Genomic DNA, 18,066 nt, shown 5'->3' on the forward strand with positions numbered 1-18,066 from the left:
ATCGCGACCAGCTTCGACGATTTAGGGTGAATGACTTTGGAATCGGTCTTGTCTACTGTATGAGGGCCGATTAGACTACTGCCGTTTATTCCTCTACTTGTTTTACTCCAATGTAGTCGTTTAGCGAAAACGGGACTAGAAGTCCCGCTAACTGATTGGTCGACTTTTCAAGCGATTTCCGAGGTGAGTACAAGGGGATCGTGATTTTTTTGGCGGGTCTTCTCGACTGCCTCGGCTTCGCTGATTTTTTTCCGCATTTGCCTATTCATGAGCCAGAAGGACAATGTCCTTTCATTGAAATTGAGCCGAGCGTTGTCGGGATTTCTTTTTTTTTCTGGGGAGATACATAGGATACAAATTCTTTTTTTAACACGGTTGGGTGATCGGTGTACTGGAAAATCATAATATTTTCTGATAGAGGCTTTCTCAGGGCCTGGACCCTACACGCGCGGATCGGGGACTCTAAACAGGATGGATGTTTTGGGTAGCTGTCCTCTTTTTCATTTTCACCCACAATCCACCCGTAGCTCTTAGAGTCAATCTGAATTTGGGTTGTACTTCCTTTTTCCCAGGAACAGGCTCCAATTGCCAGGTGCGAAGTACGGCACTGATCATTGCTTTCATCTCCAACAATGCGAATTTGTAGCCTGAAAGCGTTTATCATTTTTGTAATCACTTAGGCATCTTGGGATATCTTCGAAAAAAAGAATTGACCAGGTCATTTATGTCCGGTACCTATGCAATTCCTGGGGCCTGCGCTGAAAGGTAAATAAGCGTAAGGATGTCTTCTCTCCGAGTTTGCCCCGTCGAAGCGACCAGGGTCAAAGGCATGGGGATCGTCGTAATGGTGCGGAAGACGATGAGTACAGTACGGCATTATGATTACTCCACAGCCGGCTGGGATAACGTGATCTTCTGGAAAAAAGAAACACGGGGAACGTAATGAAAGATCCAGTCAGCACTTTGGAAACTAGGTACTCGGTATGTTCTTACCTATTTTGACGTCTTCGCCCAAAGTCCTCGCAAACAGCGGGACACTAGGGTACAACCTGAGGGTCTCCTTGATACACATCTCCAGACACCTCATTTCCGTGAGGTCCCTCATGCTCGGAGCCCTCGAATCGGGACCGAAAATCTTCTCCAGCTCTTGGACGCACTTCTCCTGCCAGTCCTGATTACCGGCCAGAAGGAACATCGTCAACGCCGTGGCAGTGCTCACGGATTCTTGGCCGGCGAGCATGAAGGTGCAGCACTCGTCAATGATATCCTCGTCCGTGAAATTCGGATCCTTCTCGTTAATCTCGACCATGTACTCCAGGAGGGAAGTTTCCCTTCCAACCAACGATACCCGGGGTCTTTCTGAGTCGTCGCCGCTGCGCATCACCTCCCGCTTAATCGCCATCATTCTTTTGCACGCCCTGAACAGGTTCTCACGCTGTTTTTCCTCCGATTTCCCGACGTCCGTCATACGATAGACCCAGTCGATCAGTAGCCAGGGACGCATCAGGCGGTAAGGCATGAAGACTTGCCCCCTGTGAGACACGTCAACGTTCTCTGAGGAAATGCTCTGGGGAATCCCATTAACGAGGAACAGCCCAGTCGGGCTGGTTCGACCACTCACTTCCTGAAGGGTAGGTCCGCGTCATCTATCCTCTGCTTCTCGCGGCCCTCCCGCGTCAGGCCCAGCACCGTCTCTGAAAGTGACGGAAAATTGAGAAAAATCCCCCTTTCGAACGATCGGCAGGAAGACCCCAGGGGTCTAGGCTCGGGGACGAGATGGAGACGTCGGGCGTCCGCTAAGTGGGACTCGACGTCCGTAATAACTTTCTCGTCCGCAGCCATATGAGCGCGCATTACTGGCAACGGCTTGTCGAAAATTTTAACGAGTCTCTCCGCCAGTGCCAAAGCTTTCTCCACTCGACCCTTTTCCGATGCACAAAACGGCGCGGACGAGGAGTGCTCTCGAAGGAGGCCGGCGACGAGTGGCGTGGCCCCGTCGCCGCCTTCCCAGCAATCCACCGAGAATTCGGCCGTGTCGTATCTGCCTCTCGAGCGATTACCCTCGAATCAATAGTTCGTGACCGAGGGAAGAGATTCCCCGGGTAAAGTCCCGAGGCGATAAGCCGACCCAACGCGAGGACGTCAACGGAAAGCCCATCTCCCGAGAGCGCTCCCCGAATTTCCACCGTTTTCGTGAAGTCGGTCGTTTGATGAATTTTTTTTTCCCAGTGCCCCTTACCATTCAGGATGTCGTAAACCGTGTCGTTGACGAAAGACGTAATGTTCACGTCCTTTCCGTGGCTGTCAAGGAACTTGTTTGCCAGTCTCGCGGCGGAACGGCCAAAGGATTCCGTGAATCCCTCCAAGACGTTCCGGTGAAAAGCTGGTTGCAAGACCCTGCGATGTCTCTTCCAAGTACGCGCTTCTCTGGTGATCAAACCTTTACCGATAAAGTTGTCCAGCAGTCTGTAGAGATAGATCTTCTCGGTATGCTTAGGATTACCGAGGACTATCTGGATGTCGTCTGGCTCGTGCAGTATAACGTAAGGGAAGCAAGTCATCCATACTCGGAGTACTCGTCCGTAGTCTCTGTGCATCTCGTGAGACATCTTATGGAGCACTAAGGGCAAACGATCGATTTCATATCGAAGATTATCGTTTATTTCATAACCGAGGACGTACCGTCCTTGTCGTAGAAGACGTTTGCATTTCCTAGGAGGGGCACCGCCGGTGGTCCGCGCAAGCCCCATACGAATATCACTATTCTGATGTAATTCCGCAATCGGTAAATCAAGTAAGCACCAACGAGGACGGCAAAGTAGACCCACGCGTGGCCGATGGCTCCGTCCCGCTGGAATTCGAAATACAAACAATCTTCCTATCCCGCTGATAAACGTAACCGCACCCGTGCCGCCTTCGAGGCAAGGAGCTCGACGGTCCATTGTACCCGTCACGTTAAGGTGATTACTCGATGCGAAGTGCCCGACTGGTCGATGCTTCCAACGATCGATTATTCATTAACAATTACTAGGGTAGAAGGAAGAACGAAGAAGGAGAGGATTAGAATTTACCGAACTGTATTCCAGGGTATGTAGAAAGTGTCGAAAGTGTAGATGAATTCTCTCTAATTCGTAATAGAAGAGAAGGTTTTGCACGTGATCATAGATGACGCGTGTATGCAAATCGACCCGACTAGTCGATGCTTCCAACGATCGATTATTCATTAACAATTACTAGGGTAGAAGGAAGAACGAGGAAGGAGAGGATTAGAATTTACCGAGCTGTATTCCTGGGTACGTAGAAAGTGTCGAAAGTGCAGATGAATTCTCTCTAATTCGCATTAGAAGAGGAGGTACTTCGGGCACTGCATTTTGCACGCGATCATAGATGACGCGTGTATGCAAATCGACCCAACTGGTCGATGCCTCCAACGATCGATTATTCCTTAACAATTACTAGGGCAAAAGGAAGAACGAGAAAGGAGAGGATTAGAATTTACCGAGCTGTATTCCAGGGTACGTAGAAAGTGTCGGAAGTGCAGATGAATTCTCTCTAATTCGCATTAGAAGAGGAGGTACTTCGGGCACTGCGTTTTGCACGCGATCATAGATGACGCGTGTATGCAAAGGTAAGAGGGCTCTAAGACCACGAGTGAGAATTACTTGACCCGAAGTGCCTTTTATCCCGACAGTGAGAGCAATTCGGACGAAAGAGAAACCTTCTTCGCGTTGGCGAGTGTTCTACGAATGACATCAGTCAATTCTCAGATTTTTAAGGTATACCATCGGTACGCGATGCCATTCTTTCGGAGGCACAAGTACTAAGCGGAATGGGCGAGATGGATAGCGATCGAGAAGATGGTATTTCTACCACTCTACTCTAATTGTTAGTGTCACGTGAACCAAGGGCTGCGAGGAGAACCGCAAAGGACGTTTCCCCGTCGCGTCGGTGGAGCCGACAGCCGTGCCTTTTGCGGTGACGTTAATTGCACTCACCGTCGTATGCACCATAGCTGATCTTCCTTGAAAGTTCACTCAATGCATGCTGGGCTTTTCGAACGACGTTCAGCGAGTTTCGTACAGCGCTCTTTTATACCGCGGTCTCCCTCCAAAGGTGGGTCAATCCTTATGGACCACCAACTCGACCGGACAATCGGAAATGTTAATGCGCGTGCATTTCAAGATGCAACCGCTCTTTGAACGACTGGCATTGCACATCGGTTCCCGCCTGTCGCGCTCCTTCGCGGAATTCCAAATACTCCGGTTAATTTAATTCACGGCGTTTCTCGCCTCGATCGCTTCCGTTTTCCTCTCCGATTTCATTTAAGTAGGGGTCAGAAGCCATCAAGGCTGACGGATGTAGAGGAGCTTTTTGATCTCCATCGAAACGTAAGACGGATCTCCTCGATGGGAACGCAGATGCCAGTTCGGCTGCGGGACGTTTTTTAAATTGTCCGAAAACGGCCTCCGCGAACAACAATGCATCAACTTGTCTTTTGCGCAATACTCGGAGAAAAATGACTGAGCCACGCGTTGGGAATATTGAGCGCAACTCGTTAGCTGTTGGCTATGCTAAGTACTTCTTGGGTACAAAACACTAACCCTCGAATCTCCGAGAGCGCGGCGATGGATAATTAAGTAGATCCTCTTTTTTTCTTTTTTTTTTTCTTTCAAAACAAAGAGTGACTTCTTCCCGAAACTCTGACGTCTTCTAGAGTTGCCTCGGGAAATGCGGAAGCCTTAATGAGAAAGGAAACTGAATCACCGCTTTATTATGTCCCAGCCACTTAACTAACTTTTCGAAGGGGCTTCTCTCGATACCCCTAACGTTAATTCTCTCTACCTATTATTTATATACCACGTTTTATAATACGCCCTGCCTTCAATCACATTAATCCGAATTTCTCCATTTAATTCGAGTCACTGGGATTTATATTGTGAGTTTAAAATGGGAACTAATCCAGCTATTGCCGAAAATCCCGGGGGATTAATCGGTAAATCTTACGTATCTCGAGAAAGTACGTAAGAACACCCTAGCCTCCCTATGGCCCCTAGCAATGAGACGCACGAGGAAAAACGAACGACTGAAGCTCCCGTCAGGTTTTGGTATCATTTATACGGAACGATTCTTGGGCACCTAAACGGGCGCGGGTTCGAATATTCGGTAGTTGACACACTCCTCACGTGTCATTTTATGCTCGGTGAGGGTCCTATACGAACATTCTCTTCGTTACATGCTACCTGGCGACAGGTCTAAGCGGTGTACTCGACGATCACGGGGACGAGCTCAATCGTCACACCAATCCACGATTACGAAGCTTTTTCGAGAGAAATACAGGGAAACTTTTTTGTTTTGGGTGTAGTTACTTAAATGCACTGGTTTATCTTCGGTAGGTCTTTCGTATAAAACAATTGTTAGTTTATGCGACAAATTTTTCGCGGTCCCCCGAGGATCATAATGGCGGACATCTTGCCGCCATCGCGATCTGGTTTTCTGTGACGGTGCTTTGCAGCACCTATTTTGGCCTGCAGTATCCATTAGGACACCGTAGCCAACTCAACTATTAAACTGTTTTGTGTGTAATTCCTTTGGTCTGTATTCGAGTTCGTCTTCTTTATGGGTTGTAACGGCATGGGGAGCTAGTAGTGGTGACGCGCGTTACTAGAACATCTCCCATGTGCTTTTTTTCTGTGTAGGTCTTAATTCGTTTTTATATTGTTTTCTTTTATGTTTTGGGTGTAGTTATTTAAATGCACTGGTTTATCTTCGGTAGGGCTTTCGTATAAAACAATTGTTAGTTTATGCGACAACTTTTTCGCGGTCCCCCGATCATAATGGCGGACGTCTTGCCGCCATCGCGGTCGCCGGGAGGATCTCCCGATAACCGTTTCAAAGATGTCCCGCAGTTATCGGGGATAGAAGTCCAACGTTCGGGTAACCGGATACGTAGTTCAATTTTCTACCCAGACCGGACGATTTGAAATCGAAAGTTCCTTATTTTTACCACTTCTTGATACGGCCTGCAGTTTCAGAGTCACGCATTTACGGTTTTCACTACCGCCTTGAGGAGAATACCGCAAGATGGCGCTGCCATCGCGACGCGGCCGAACTCGCAGTTGTAGGTTCCGAGGAGAGATGGCGCGGCTTTCCATGTGTCTACGCGCAGCTCGGTGCGCGCATCATCGTGAAAAAGTATACGACCGCTTGCGGCCAATCCCGGCCAGTTCTCCACGGTCCCTACAGTTCTCTAGCAGACTCCAAACGCGAGTGTCCGCGCAGTATCGCTCTACGATCAGCTGCCATCTCCGTCATCTCGGAGTCGTGTCGAGGGCATGGCCCGGCCGAACGAGTCGCTTCCCTGAGGATTCCGCAAGTAGAGAGAGAGAGAGAATCAACTTGCCTGCCGATCCGATCGTGAGCACGGGGCCCGATTCTCGCCTGTATACGATCAACCTTCGCATAAGAGATTGACACTTTCGTATAGGACTTCCAACAGTTGGTAATATTGAGTAATCACCGGGGTTCCGTATTCCAATAAATACCATGTGAATTACATCACATGGGTATATAGCACGTGAGAGAGAGATGATTTTTATAGGAAAATAATACAAAACTATTGCTTTTTATACAGGGCTCGAAGATCAATATAACCGTATAGGGAATGAGAGGAGAGGAAAGAAACAATTGCTAAAGAGGAGATTCCATTGGTTCGGGCATTTCACAGAGGAGCGGCAACGTTGCTTCGAGGTCGCATACGATTGCCTATGAGTAATTCGCCCTAAGCCAATTCGAAGGTCCTCAAGGGTTGGTCTTACCACCCTCGTATGCGAGATTTTTCATGCGAATCTAGTCGTATGCGAGAAGGAAGATCCGTATTGACTCGAGATTCGGACCCCTGGGCCAACTCGTGGACTGGACGAAGGCTGACGAGGAACTCCCTGAACGTCGCCGCGATTCGGGATATACCTCCGAGAGCCGAGGAAACCGAGGAAGCCGAGTTTCGTGCCAAGGGCCGATAACGAGAGCGCAGGTGGCGCTCACCCGGGAGTGGAACGAAATCGGAGCGGGAAGGAGCTCGATTCGATCGGGGTGGGGCTACGAGGTTAGGCAGCGGGTGTGGGATTATTCGGCCAGTTGCTTTCCGGGAGACATGGAGTTCAAGTTCAGCATTAACAAGCTCCTTCCGAGGAAGATCAGCAAAGTCACGCATACACTCATCCCGGAAGATTTTAAGGGCGACCGGAGAGAGCTGAGGTAAGGGATGCCGGGAGAGGCTCCGGGTGGAGGGTTAGGCCGTGGACATTCCCGGGTGAAACTGGACGAAATGCCTGTTTCATTTTCCTCTGTGAGACGTCGACCCGGCCAGGGAGCTTTAGGGAAATCTTGGATCGTTTAACGTTTCATCTTGGGATGTCCTGGAGGTGGGCCGACTCGGAGATACTCGATACGGAGTCGTCTCGAATGTGGAAAACCGCAAGGATGGCGCCTAGTTGTACCCGGGGACTCCAGAAATACCTCAACGATTAAATCCCGACCTCGCGAAGGTTTTAAGAGTCTCGACGACGGAACGCGAGTCAAAGAATTCAGAAGTCTCAATAGAAGCCCAGAAGGATACGGACCTTCGATGCTCGATAAGTCGTACGTTGGCCGACAGACGGCGCTGTAATCATCTCCCCATCTCTATTAATCCTATGGCGATGTATAGCGAATTGTACTCTTTCTCTATCTTACCCACAATACTCGCCTTTCTATATGCGTCTCTATTTCCCCCGTATGTGAGATATCTCGTTGGCTAACACATGCGATCTCTCATTTACTCCCCATTTAATATTTGTTAGTCAATTTTTAAAGCATTGAGCGGTAACATGCGATCTGGGTTTCTATGGGACTTTTGAATTTCTTTGCGCGAGTACCCCGGGCAGTAGTGGTTACGGTTTGCGTTTACGCAGGCGGAGTGGAACTACTAATGAGAAGTGCCTCCAGTGCACGATCGGTCTGTGCATCCGAATAACGAACACGTAAGACTTTCACCTTCGGCGATCGTTTCGATCGACTTCCGTCCTCGACACACGGTTGCTCGAAAGTGAAACCGTGCGTCATTATCCAGACCTATCGTCCTCCGACCTCCCGCGAATGAGAAGCCCCTGATAAGGAAAAAAGAATCATCGCGAGTGTCCCCGACTTATCGGGATAAACGAGATCGCTCCAAAACCACGTATTAGAACGAATTATGAATTCCCATCGAATGGGATTTCAATTTATTGTCTTTTATCGCGTGCGACCGAGCCTTACCGGCGATAGGACTTATTCCGTCCATGTTTCGAAGGTTTCCCGGCTTTTCGAGCGGCAAAACTGCGGACGTGGGCGAACGGGTCGGACCCGACGTGGGTAGCGGTCTACTACGTTTAAAAATGACCTTACTCGTTTCGTCTCTTTCTAAAAGACTCCGTTTTTCTACCCTCGAGTCATTCTCGTCCGATCGTGACCCTCTCTTTCTACCCGAAAAATGACCTTACTCGTTTCGTCTCTTTCTAAAAGACTCCGTTTTTCTCCCTTCGAGTCATTTCTCGTCTGATCGTGACCCTCTCTTTCTCCTCGATGGACCCTAGGAATACGAAATTATCGAGATTTATTTCCATTCTCCGTGGAATCTAGATACAATTGTGTAAACTATTAGAGCTTGTCGAGTGTCCTAGCAATTGATACGAAAGACTCGAGCTGGAGGAGAGGTGTTCGAGTCTTCGGGATGTCGCTGTGGGAACTTGGAATTCAGTTTGAGGCACAAGCAAAATTAACAGGCTTATTGGAATGTTTCTGTGATGTAGACGTTTGTGCTATTTTTTTTTACAAAAATCAGAGCTATTAAAAAAATAAAATAAATTCCGAAAATGACCATCTTAATGTTTTCGAGGTTTGGGGAGGCTCTGAATTTTCCTAACATCAGAGTCAACCCATTAGAGTGGAAAAATCCAAATTTCCACGATTTCGGGATTTGTTTTTTTTATCAGCTTTGGTTTTTGTAAATAAAAAAAAGAATGCCATAAACAAAACTCAACATGACACAAACGTCTACATTCCAATAAGTCTGTTAATTTTGTTTGTGCCTCAAACTGGATTCTAGGTTCACACAGCCGCCTTGGAACATAAGAAACTCTCTTCGCGGAGGTGCCGAAAGGCGCGGCGAACCGAGAACCAAGAAGGTTCAACCACCTCCTCGGTGGCATCCATTTACTCGTTCGCGTCTGATGACGAGGACGAGTAAATTGCTTCTGCACGCTCTGCCGCAGCGCGGAACGCAACTCCGGCTTACTCGCGCACGGGTAGCCGTTTACTCGACGCATCCGTTAACCTCTTCACCTAGAATGGCGGACATGAATGCCTCCCCTGCAGATACGGCATCGCCTGTGCAGGATGAGAGGGCATCGATGTCTCTCAGTGTACAATGGCGGACATGAATGCCTCCCCTGCAGATACGGCATCGCCTGTGCAGGATGAGAGGGCATTGATGTCTCTCAGTGTACACTATCGTATAAGAGACGTGGTATATCAATCGGGCGAAACGTGAAGAAAACGTGTGAGAGACGTGGTACGTCAATCGGGGCAAACGTAAACAAAACGTATGGGAGACGTGGAAGACTTTGAACGTTCATCCAAACCGTGAAATGGCCCGACGTAAGACCGACATTTTTGTTTATGGCACGCGCTATTGGAATTTAAATCGTAAGGCAAATGATTCGATATCAATTTGAAAGTGAGTACGAGAAAACGGGTTGGATGAAGATGCGAGAAATGCGTTTAGCGGGTGTCGAGAGGGAGAGAGAGAGAAAGCGAATCAGCCGACCGTTCAGTTAGGAATTATCTGAGATAGGGTAAATTATCAGAGCGGAGAAAACGAACGGCACCGTTCTCTCCCGTTGAGGAGTCCAGAGAGGGCGATTGTTCAAACTCGGATCGGCGGGAGAAACGTGGATTTTTCTCATTGAGCTGTTATCTGGCAAGTGCAACGATGGTAGGTAGATGAATGCTTAGTGCACGCCACTTGCAGCGAAAGTCAGCGTCGATGTCGCGCAAATGATCGGTAATTAATTCTATGTAATCGACGGGGTTTTCTATAGAACGTGAACAAGCTGAAACCTAGGGTTTTCGGATGCCACGATTCCGAGGTCGTTTCTCTCCGTAGCCACTGCCGGCTCATGGTTTTACAAAAAGCTCGGACGGTGGTTCGACGAGCCCGTGATAATAACTTCGCGGTTTCTCTAATCGCAGGACGGTTCTTAGAAGGAACTTTTAACTTTCTTACCATTAAATGTTTCAGTGAGTGCCAAAGACAGCTGGCCAAAGTCCTGGACGAGATGGGAGAGGCTTCGGCAAGGGCACAGGATTTGAACAAGTCCATCACGAGCGCCCATAAGCTACGAGATACCGACCATATCGTGTACCTGCTCGTAGACAGCGAGGGTAACAAGTAATTATCGAAGGGTGAACAGGAAGCGGTGTGGTTGACTGCGCAAAATGCACAGGAAATGATATTTCCTAGAACTGGAAGGGTGCCTTCCCGCGACACGAGGGTGTGGATCAATGAGGGAACCGTTCTCGTCCGAGTCGTGAAATCCCAGGGTTTGCCATTTGCAAATGGGAACTTTTGCCCACGAGCAGGGAGAAGACTCGGAAGTTCCTTTGGGGTGGAATAAAAACGTAACTTCTCACGCTTGGAAGGTCGATCGCCTCGAGAAAGGTTTCTGACATTGCGAAGCACGGTGGGATGCGAGATGCATAGTGTTCCGCGCAGTAGCCCTAAAGTGGCGTCGAAGAGGTTTTGTTTATAAAACTTTTCTCCCAACTCGGTTTACCGAATAGTTTGAAACTTTACAACCAAAATAGGGAGACTACGAGGAAGGTTCTGAAACTCATGAAATTTCAATTCATTTCAAATTTGTTTACAGGTATTTTGAAAATAGTTTATAAAAAATGAAATTTTGCGAGTTTCAGGACCTACCTTAGGGTCTCCATATTCACGTTTTAAAGTATGAAACGTCACCCAGTTAGTAGAAAAGTTTTATGAACGATTGAGCTTTCGGATGCCACTTTCACATCCCCTTAACCACTTCGGTACGAGCGTCGACTTTAGTCGACGGCCGTGATATGAAGGCGCACAGCCGAGAGTCGACTTTAGTCGACGGCCGTGATATGAACGCGCACAGCCGAGCGTCGACTTTAGTCGACGGCCGCGATATGAAGGCGCACAGCCGAGCGTCGACTTTAGTCGACAGTCGTGATATGAACCCGCTGTCCGGTAAGTGCCGTACCGAAGTAGTTAATACCGACCCCACGTTAGTCAGGCATTTTTACAAGGCCCCGGTCTTCCTGGCACAATTTGACCATGCTCTTTCCGATTTGCAGCGGTCACGGATGCGTCGTAGGGATGCTCAAGACCGGGTCCAAGAACCTCTTCATGTTCGACGAAAGAGAGGTCCATTATCAGCTTAGACCCCGATGCGTCTTGGACTTTTATGTCCACGAGTCCAGGCAACGCATGGGCTGCGGAAACGTATTGTACCAGCACATGCTGACGGTAAGTTTCCGGTAACTTAACAGTACTTCCTACTTCTGCTCGATAACTAGTGCTTTGTCTAACGAACGAGAGCGAGTTAAGTACTGGAAACGGATACGACGAAGGCATCGCGTGCGCGAGGAAGTCGTTCGTGTAACTAAGTACTTCTTCTAAGTGCTCCTGATCGGCATCGGGTGCCATCGCGAATTGGAAGTACTCCGTTTGCGGTCAATCTTTTCCAAGAGGAAAGAACTACCGCGCAAAGGGGTGCGCAATAAAAGGGAGGGCGCTGGGACCTCGAGAAGAGAGACCTATGATCCTAAAAAATTCAATTTCCTTCTATTTTATTCGTACGAACTTTTCTGTGACATTTTTATCTACGCGCCTCCTACATTCCAGGAGAATTCAGACTGACGGCTGAATGGACAAGCCTTGCGTAAGTTTCTCGAATGTTTTCCAAGATTTGACACAGGTCAAAAGTGGAAGAAACAAACGAGCGACTCGCGTGATAGCGGCATATCCACCCTTTGGCCATAGTAGAGATTAACCCAAAGTCGGCCATTGCGGTTTCGGCCAGAAACGGGAAGTAATCTTGTTTTAACCCTTTTCTTTTTCTTTCAGGAGGAGAATATCAGACCTGTGAAATTGGCCATCGACCGTCCCTCCGAGAAGTTCCTGGCTTTTCTAAAAAAATACTACGGTCTCTCCAGGGTAATTCCCCAGAACAACAAGTTTGTCGTCTTTCAAGGGTTCTTCGACGACGGTAGGCTATGAAATAAATGCCGGCATATCGCTCTTATAATCGGAATGCTTCGCGTCCGATCGATAGGCTCACAGACCTACTATATGGTTGGCAAACTTTTTATACTTGAGCCATTCATTGTCTGGACTTTTATTTCACTTTAATCCACTCTGGGTTGAGGACATTCATCCCATGTTAGCCTTAGTGGGATGCTTTCTTTTGGTATATCGAATAACGGACTGTTAATAGAAACAATGAATTTCAGAGAGCCGCGACATGAGAACCAGTCATAACAATCTGCCTCCGAAGGCATCCTTGGATGCCACCACATCGAAAAACGGCAACCAAAATAAGAACATAGGCAGGTAGGTGCGTGAACGACGAAGGGGCCTGTGTTGGACGAGCGGAAGTCTCCAAATGATTGCATTCATTATTAATAACATTTTCAGCGCTAATGGCATTCCACATGCGTCGGTTTCTCGCGGTTCCTATGGCAGATACGCAGCATCGCGACCACCTTGCTCCATGGCCAACGTGAGTACAGGAGATATTAAAACGTCCTTTATGTCCTTAGATAAGTTGCTACGTTTCGCGTCCACATTTCTTTTCTCTGGGTCTGAAAGTGCTTGTTGGTATATTAGGTTGTCCCATAAGTTCCTTTCGCATCGTGTATTCATGTCCTATGAAAAAAGGGAAGAAACTTATGGGACAACCTAATATTTAGAGATCAATTAGTTTATTAATGCCTGTTAATGCATACCAAAACTTGTTGGCTTTTGAGGAATTATTTAATTAAGTCACGACTGGCAGTCGGTTCGGTCTTTTCTTAAGCTTGGGTGGGGACAATCAATTGGGATTAATTATTACTAATTCTATTTTGTTAATGATTTCTTTTAGATCATTCATAACACAGCAATGCTCGGCCAACCTGCCGAGCGTACCGGGTGAGTAAAACTGACGTGAGGGAACGTTTATCGAATTCTTAGTTGATCCCTGATATGAAGAGTTTCTTTGAACGTTTTGCTGAACAAATGGCATTGTTTGGAGGCGTTTAATTTATTACAAGAAGGTGCTTCGCTAGTAGTTCGTGGACAGTTTGCAAACCATTTCTTGCCAACTTTGCTGTGACCATTGACGATAGAAATCAGGATTCTATCGGACGAAGTGGTCTCCCAAGATTTAAGATCACGTGAGGCAATAATTGCACCCTTGAGAGTGATAATGGTCCGTCGAGGAACCGAAGATATCTCTAGATGTAATTTTAGTCGTGATGCATTCCAGACCACGTGTAATTTATTTATTTCACATAATGCCCTACATTCCCATACCTCGAGCTTAGCTGGACTAGTATGCCGCGGATCTATTTATTTCTACTGTTAATTATTATGATTTGTAAATCGATTCGTATGCGTTATTTTATTAAAATGATTTTATCACCTTGTTCGCTCACTGTTGATTTCTCCGTTTCGACATGGCTCCCAAACGAGCTTAAGAATATCCTTTCAATACGTATCGGTAATCATCCTTTCGTTTTCTTTTTCTAATGTCAATCGATAAATCTCTAATTACATGTACTTACATTTCTAATATATTCCATTGGTTCTCTCTTAAACTTGTAAGGTACATTTATTAGGGCACCCCGTTAGTCCGGAACGTTTGAAAGAGAAAATTCTTAAGCTTTGGCGGTTTACCTTCCAAGATCACACCTTTTCTCTATTCCATCACCCTTTTTCTAATTTCTCGATGGAAAAGATGCGACTAAGTTTCTTACCCGTCGTACCACAGAGCACCATTCAGGTGCACAATCAGTGTTGTCACTTTTACTTCGATCGGAGTAGAACCGCTACTGCAGTAAAAATTTAAGCGATGAATTATTCCCTACCTCGCCATGTTTAGAGAAATGCCCACTGAGAAGGACTTGATTTTCCAGTGACGTTCCGACTTCTGTCCCGAAATTGGAACGACCTCGCTCCTTGAGCCTTTACTCGGAGGAGGAGCGAAAGCAGCGCTCCACTGAATTGGCCACGATGCCAACCTCAACAATTCCTGCAAAGAAAGATGCATCTTTCGTTCCAATTAACGTGGAAGCCGAAAAAACAAACAACCCGATGAAATCGTTACCCCCTCGGGCTGAGGAGGTAGAAAGGTCCAGTAGTCAATTGAAACCTTCACCGTCTTGTGCCCAAGAGGTGGTCGGAAACGAATCTGGTCATCTTGATCTAAAGTTTTATCATTCTCCTTTGTGGTAAAGGAAAAAAAAAAAAACGAAAAAGAAAAGGTAAATTATAAAAAATAACGTCATATTAAAATTTAAACTGCCAGACTTTTTACCTGGTAAACCGATTTACCCTGGCTACCTCAAATGGGTTTTATAACTCGTGGCGTTAAGTATGGCGTGAACACCGATTTACCGCGATTTTACCGGTAACATCAACTTGGAATGGCATTTATACAACGCTTAACAGCAGTAGTTACACAGCAAAGGTATAAGGTATAAGGCAAGACCTCTAAGGCCCGGTTTTACAACTCGAGTTAATCGGAGTTTAATTGGTTTACGGTTGGTTTAAACTAGATGTGAGCCTATTAAACTCCGGTTAACTCGAGTTGTGGAACCGGGCTGGGATGTACCGAACGCTGACGATTACCCTTAGCAAGTGGAAAGCATCATTTTATGTCTAATTATTGAGTCTAACAGAAAAATATGTAAAACGAAGAAATAAATAGTACAGAAGTAAGAGGATGAGTTCTTCAATCATCCTTGTTCTCAAATGTAAATATGTTTAAATGCATTAGGTCATGTAATCGCAATGAAACAGCGTGGAAAAGTAGGTTGAACGATGTCCAGCATTTACACGATACGATGTCGAACACTTATATTCAATTTATACCTCCATGTTTTAAAGTATACATTTTATTTTGGTAAAGATACACGATGAATTTAAACAAGTTTTAAAGTTGTTAATTAATACCTTTCCAGGAACAGTTTAGCGTGCCATATGAACTCAATCGAAAATATTAGATAAGTTAAAATAAGCTCATATCGAACGAGTATCTCAGAGAGGTTTAGATAAAATTATGTAACTATCAAACATGATAATCCCCACCTTCGACTTTTTCATCCGTTAACCAAGAAATTAAGCCTATACAGGTTTCTTCATCGAGATAGATTAAGCTTATAAGGAAACCTTCAAAAATGCCTAACAAAACACCACTTATGAGGTCAAGTAGATAGTGCCTTTTCATTAAAATTCTACTGATGCAAATGGAAATTAACCATGCAAACAAAGGTGGGATGAAAACAAAATGCAAAGGCCAAATACTCAGAAAAAAATATACTATAAATGTTGCTCTTGAAGCATGCCCAGATGGAAAGGAGTATTTATCTGGACCTAGTAATAATGGATCCGAATTCCTACGAGGCCGCCTTCTTCGAGTAAATGCTTTTAATATGGCTACGAAGATGATGTCAACGATCAATCCTGTAACGTACACGTTGAAATTTAAATTTAGATAATGATTTGTGTATCGTTAAAGATCAACGTATGAAAATAATATTAAGCACCACCTGCCTATTAAAAAATTTGTTTGCATCTGGTACCAGCTGCGTTTATTCATTATCCAAATAAGCGATAACCAACAGGCTAACCAAGGTATTCCATGACATGATACCTAATAAAGTAAAAAGTAATTTATTCTCTGTTCGATGTCATGCCCGTTCCTTGAATAAGTTTAATCATACCATGGATTAAGTCGAGTTACAAGTTTTCACTGGTATTCTTACCTCTAGAACTTTGTAATGAATTCTGAGTTGTCTTAAGGGCAATATCGTTTCTAATGTATTAGCAAAGACATCCGTTAAAAAAGCATCCACTGCCAAGACTCTTCTCAATATCGAAGGAACATTCCGCTTCTCACTTGTCTAGAAAAATTATGTATAATAATTTGGGACAAATCCACACGTTGAATAAATTACACAATAAAATGACAAATACCTGTGACATCGTTACCAAGAGGAAAACATGTGACGACGAAGTAGAACTGAAATTCATATATTGGAAATATAAGAAAAAATTGTATAAACCATGTAAAAACTTGTTACGATTTTAATGCCTGAACGAATCGTGAATACGAAAAATATATATATTCGCGCGAAACTACATAGTTCCTTGATACAGCGAACATACAGGTATCTTACCACGGTTTCTTGCCGGTCCGTTGACGAGTTGCGCCTCACTCGACAAAATGTAATAAAATATCCTTACAGCTTTTAACAGTAATCAGAACGAATAAGGCTATGTGCTAGCGACTGCAAACTATGTGCAAAAGTATTTAGAAAAATTGCACTTAGAAGGAACCTGCAGTTTCGTAGAGATGAGTTGGGAGATTGCTCACGGGCAGGATCGTGCGATCGTATCCTGTGCTGCCCTCTGGTTTCGTACGTTAGTTTTCACCGTTTTTTCCCCCTGTTGGCGGATAAAATAAATAAGGTAAGTGAAGGGTAATGTCAAAGAGGGCGCCACGAGTGTTCTTCCCTTACCATCAAAAGCGAGCAGTGTCGGTAAGCGTAGGTAAGCCACCACCGTCACTGCCGCATGGTACTGGCGAGTGGTAGACTGTATTTATTGTTATATATATGGTATATATATATAGTATTTCAAGGATAAAACGGTGCAGAGAACAGAGAAGTTGGAGTAGATCGATATTCCGAGTATTAATCACATCACGTTAGAATATTTATATAAGCTATTTAGTAATCGTAAGTTTCCAAATACTATCAAAGACGACACTGTTCTGATTCTCCACGTTATTCGATATTATCTTCTCCTTTTGATGCATCAAGAATACAGATGATCCATTGTCCTCGAGGCCGGCGCCTTTACATACTTACCGAAAAATGTCCAATTCGTATCTGCACGTCGTAGATCGATCTGAAAAATAATCACAGAAACGAAAGAAAGGCCTTCCGAACGATATAAATCGAGGGAGAGAGCAGAGTGCGGATTTCGGAGAGACGATGTGGATTTCGTGGGGGTCGTCGAAGGAATTCAAGTACACTTAGTGAATTGATTACGATCTTTTTAGCGTTCTCAATGGAGGTCTTATGATACATCGGTTAGAACTTAAAACGTACAGTTCGTATATTTAATAGACTTCTGAGGATTACCTTATCGACAAGACTTGGCTAGAGTTATTACAAATACACCCCTCTAAAGGATCCTCCTCTTTGTCGGTCTTGCTCGTCGCTATTTGCGCGTCCCTTATTTTTTGTTTCTTTTTTTCCTCGCATCTGCGACTCGCATTTAGCGCCGGTTCGCCTCCCTTAGTTTGTATAAAAATGACATGTCTCTCCGTAGACTTCGCACGCGTAACTCCCCTCTCCGTGTTTATTTCTTAACTAAACCCCTAAGTCGCCTACACTCCTCTTTGTCGGATCTAGGTAAACCTACCTAACATATTCTCTTTGTATTCTGCGTTTCGAACCGTCCGATCGTGCCTCGCAGCCTCGCCTTTTTGCATACCCTTAAACATTGTTCCCGCTGCATCCGATATCCGAAAGCCATCACCGATTGGCACTAAAAATCACGAAACGGAAAGAAACAATGGGGGACAGTTTTTCTTTTCTCATTTTTTTTTCTTTTCGTTCAATTCTCTAGTCTTTAAGGAACCATTCCGAGCTAACGTGCAGCGTCTGCATCTCGTTAGTTAGCGGAATACTTATTTAAGAATATTTGAAAATAATAGAAAAATTCCCTTCCACTTGTCCAGGTAAACC

At 45.5% G+C, this 18,066-nt stretch overlaps 3 protein-coding genes across 4 annotated transcripts; 1 reads left to right on the plus strand and 2 right to left on the minus strand.

Moving 5' to 3' along the window:
• Nucleotides 1–63: 63 nt before the first annotated feature.
• LOC105699182 (probable cytochrome P450 4aa1) lies at nucleotides 64–4,074 on the minus strand. Its single transcript, XM_012423984.1, has 7 exons — nucleotides 3,996–4,074; nucleotides 2,683–2,851; nucleotides 2,240–2,620; nucleotides 1,622–1,694; nucleotides 994–1,532; nucleotides 736–915; nucleotides 64–647 (listed from the first exon to the last, which is right to left on the minus strand). The coding sequence occupies exons 1-7, from the start codon at nucleotides 4,008–4,010 to the stop codon at nucleotides 463–465; spliced, it is 1,542 nt and encodes a 513-aa protein (XP_012279407.1). The 5' UTR covers nucleotides 4,011–4,074; the 3' UTR covers nucleotides 64–462.
• Nucleotides 4,075–7,018: 2,944 nt separating this feature from the next.
• LOC105699183 (alpha-tubulin N-acetyltransferase) lies at nucleotides 7,019–15,125 on the plus strand. Its single transcript, XM_023433883.1, has 8 exons — nucleotides 7,019–7,254; nucleotides 10,316–10,465; nucleotides 11,401–11,572; nucleotides 12,173–12,314; nucleotides 12,559–12,658; nucleotides 12,743–12,827; nucleotides 13,191–13,237; nucleotides 14,224–15,125. The coding sequence occupies exons 1-8, from the start codon at nucleotides 7,151–7,153 to the stop codon at nucleotides 14,540–14,542; spliced, it is 1,119 nt and encodes a 372-aa protein (XP_023289651.1). The 5' UTR covers nucleotides 7,019–7,150; the 3' UTR covers nucleotides 14,543–15,125.
• A 61-nt stretch (nucleotides 15,126–15,186) lies between these two features.
• On the minus strand, nucleotides 15,187–16,708 carry LOC105699184 (inactive phospholipid phosphatase 7). Of its 2 annotated transcripts, none has more exons than XM_012423988.1 (5): nucleotides 16,478–16,708; nucleotides 16,286–16,331; nucleotides 16,075–16,212; nucleotides 15,863–15,962; nucleotides 15,187–15,772 (listed from the first exon to the last, which is right to left on the minus strand). In XM_012423988.1, the coding sequence occupies exons 2-5, from the start codon at nucleotides 16,292–16,294 to the stop codon at nucleotides 15,378–15,380; spliced, it is 642 nt and encodes a 213-aa protein (XP_012279411.1). In that variant the 5' UTR covers nucleotides 16,295–16,331; nucleotides 16,478–16,708; the 3' UTR covers nucleotides 15,187–15,377. The 2 variants fall into 2 exon arrangements, with proteins under 2 accessions (XP_012279411.1, XP_012279410.1); XM_012423987.2 differs by having other exon boundaries at nucleotides 16,489–16,707.
• Between the last annotated feature and the right edge of the window lie 1,358 nt (nucleotides 16,709–18,066).

This window comes from Orussus abietinus, unplaced genomic scaffold (genome assembly GCF_000612105.2).
Source record: "Orussus abietinus isolate OABI.00-Male unplaced genomic scaffold, Oabi_2.0 scaffold3, whole genome shotgun sequence".
In the NCBI taxonomy this organism is placed as follows: domain Eukaryota; kingdom Metazoa; phylum Arthropoda; class Insecta; order Hymenoptera; family Orussidae; genus Orussus; species Orussus abietinus.

Excerpts from the sequence above, each read along its gene's own strand:
- LOC105699184 (XM_012423988.1), bottom strand. Across the intron at positions 15,963-16,074 it reads TTCATTACAAAGTTCTAGAG|GTATCATGTCATGGAATACC; the intron begins GTAAGAATACCA and ends TTACTTTATTAG. Across the intron at positions 15,773-15,862 it reads GCAAACAAATTTTTTAATAG|GATTGATCGTTGACATCATC; the intron begins GCAGGTGGTGCT and ends TGTACGTTACAG.
- LOC105699182 (XM_012423984.1), bottom strand. Across the intron at positions 2,621-2,682 it reads CGTCTTCTACGACAAGGACG|TGCTCCATAAGATGTCTCAC; the intron begins GTACGTCCTCGG and ends GTTTGCCCTTAG. Across the intron at positions 1,533-1,621 it reads GCGGACCTACCCTTCAGGAA|GGGGCAAGTCTTCATGCCTT; the intron begins GTGAGTGGTCGA and ends CGTGTCTCACAG.
- LOC105699183 (XM_023433883.1), top strand. The coding sequence starts at position 7,151 with ATGGAGTTCAAGTTCAGCATTAACAAGCTCCTTCCGAGGAAGATCAGC. Across the intron at positions 10,466-11,400 it reads GTAGACAGCGAGGGTAACAA|CGGTCACGGATGCGTCGTAG; the intron begins GTAATTATCGAA and ends TCCGATTTGCAG. Across the intron at positions 12,315-12,558 it reads TCAAGGGTTCTTCGACGACG|AGAGCCGCGACATGAGAACC; the intron begins GTAGGCTATGAA and ends AATGAATTTCAG.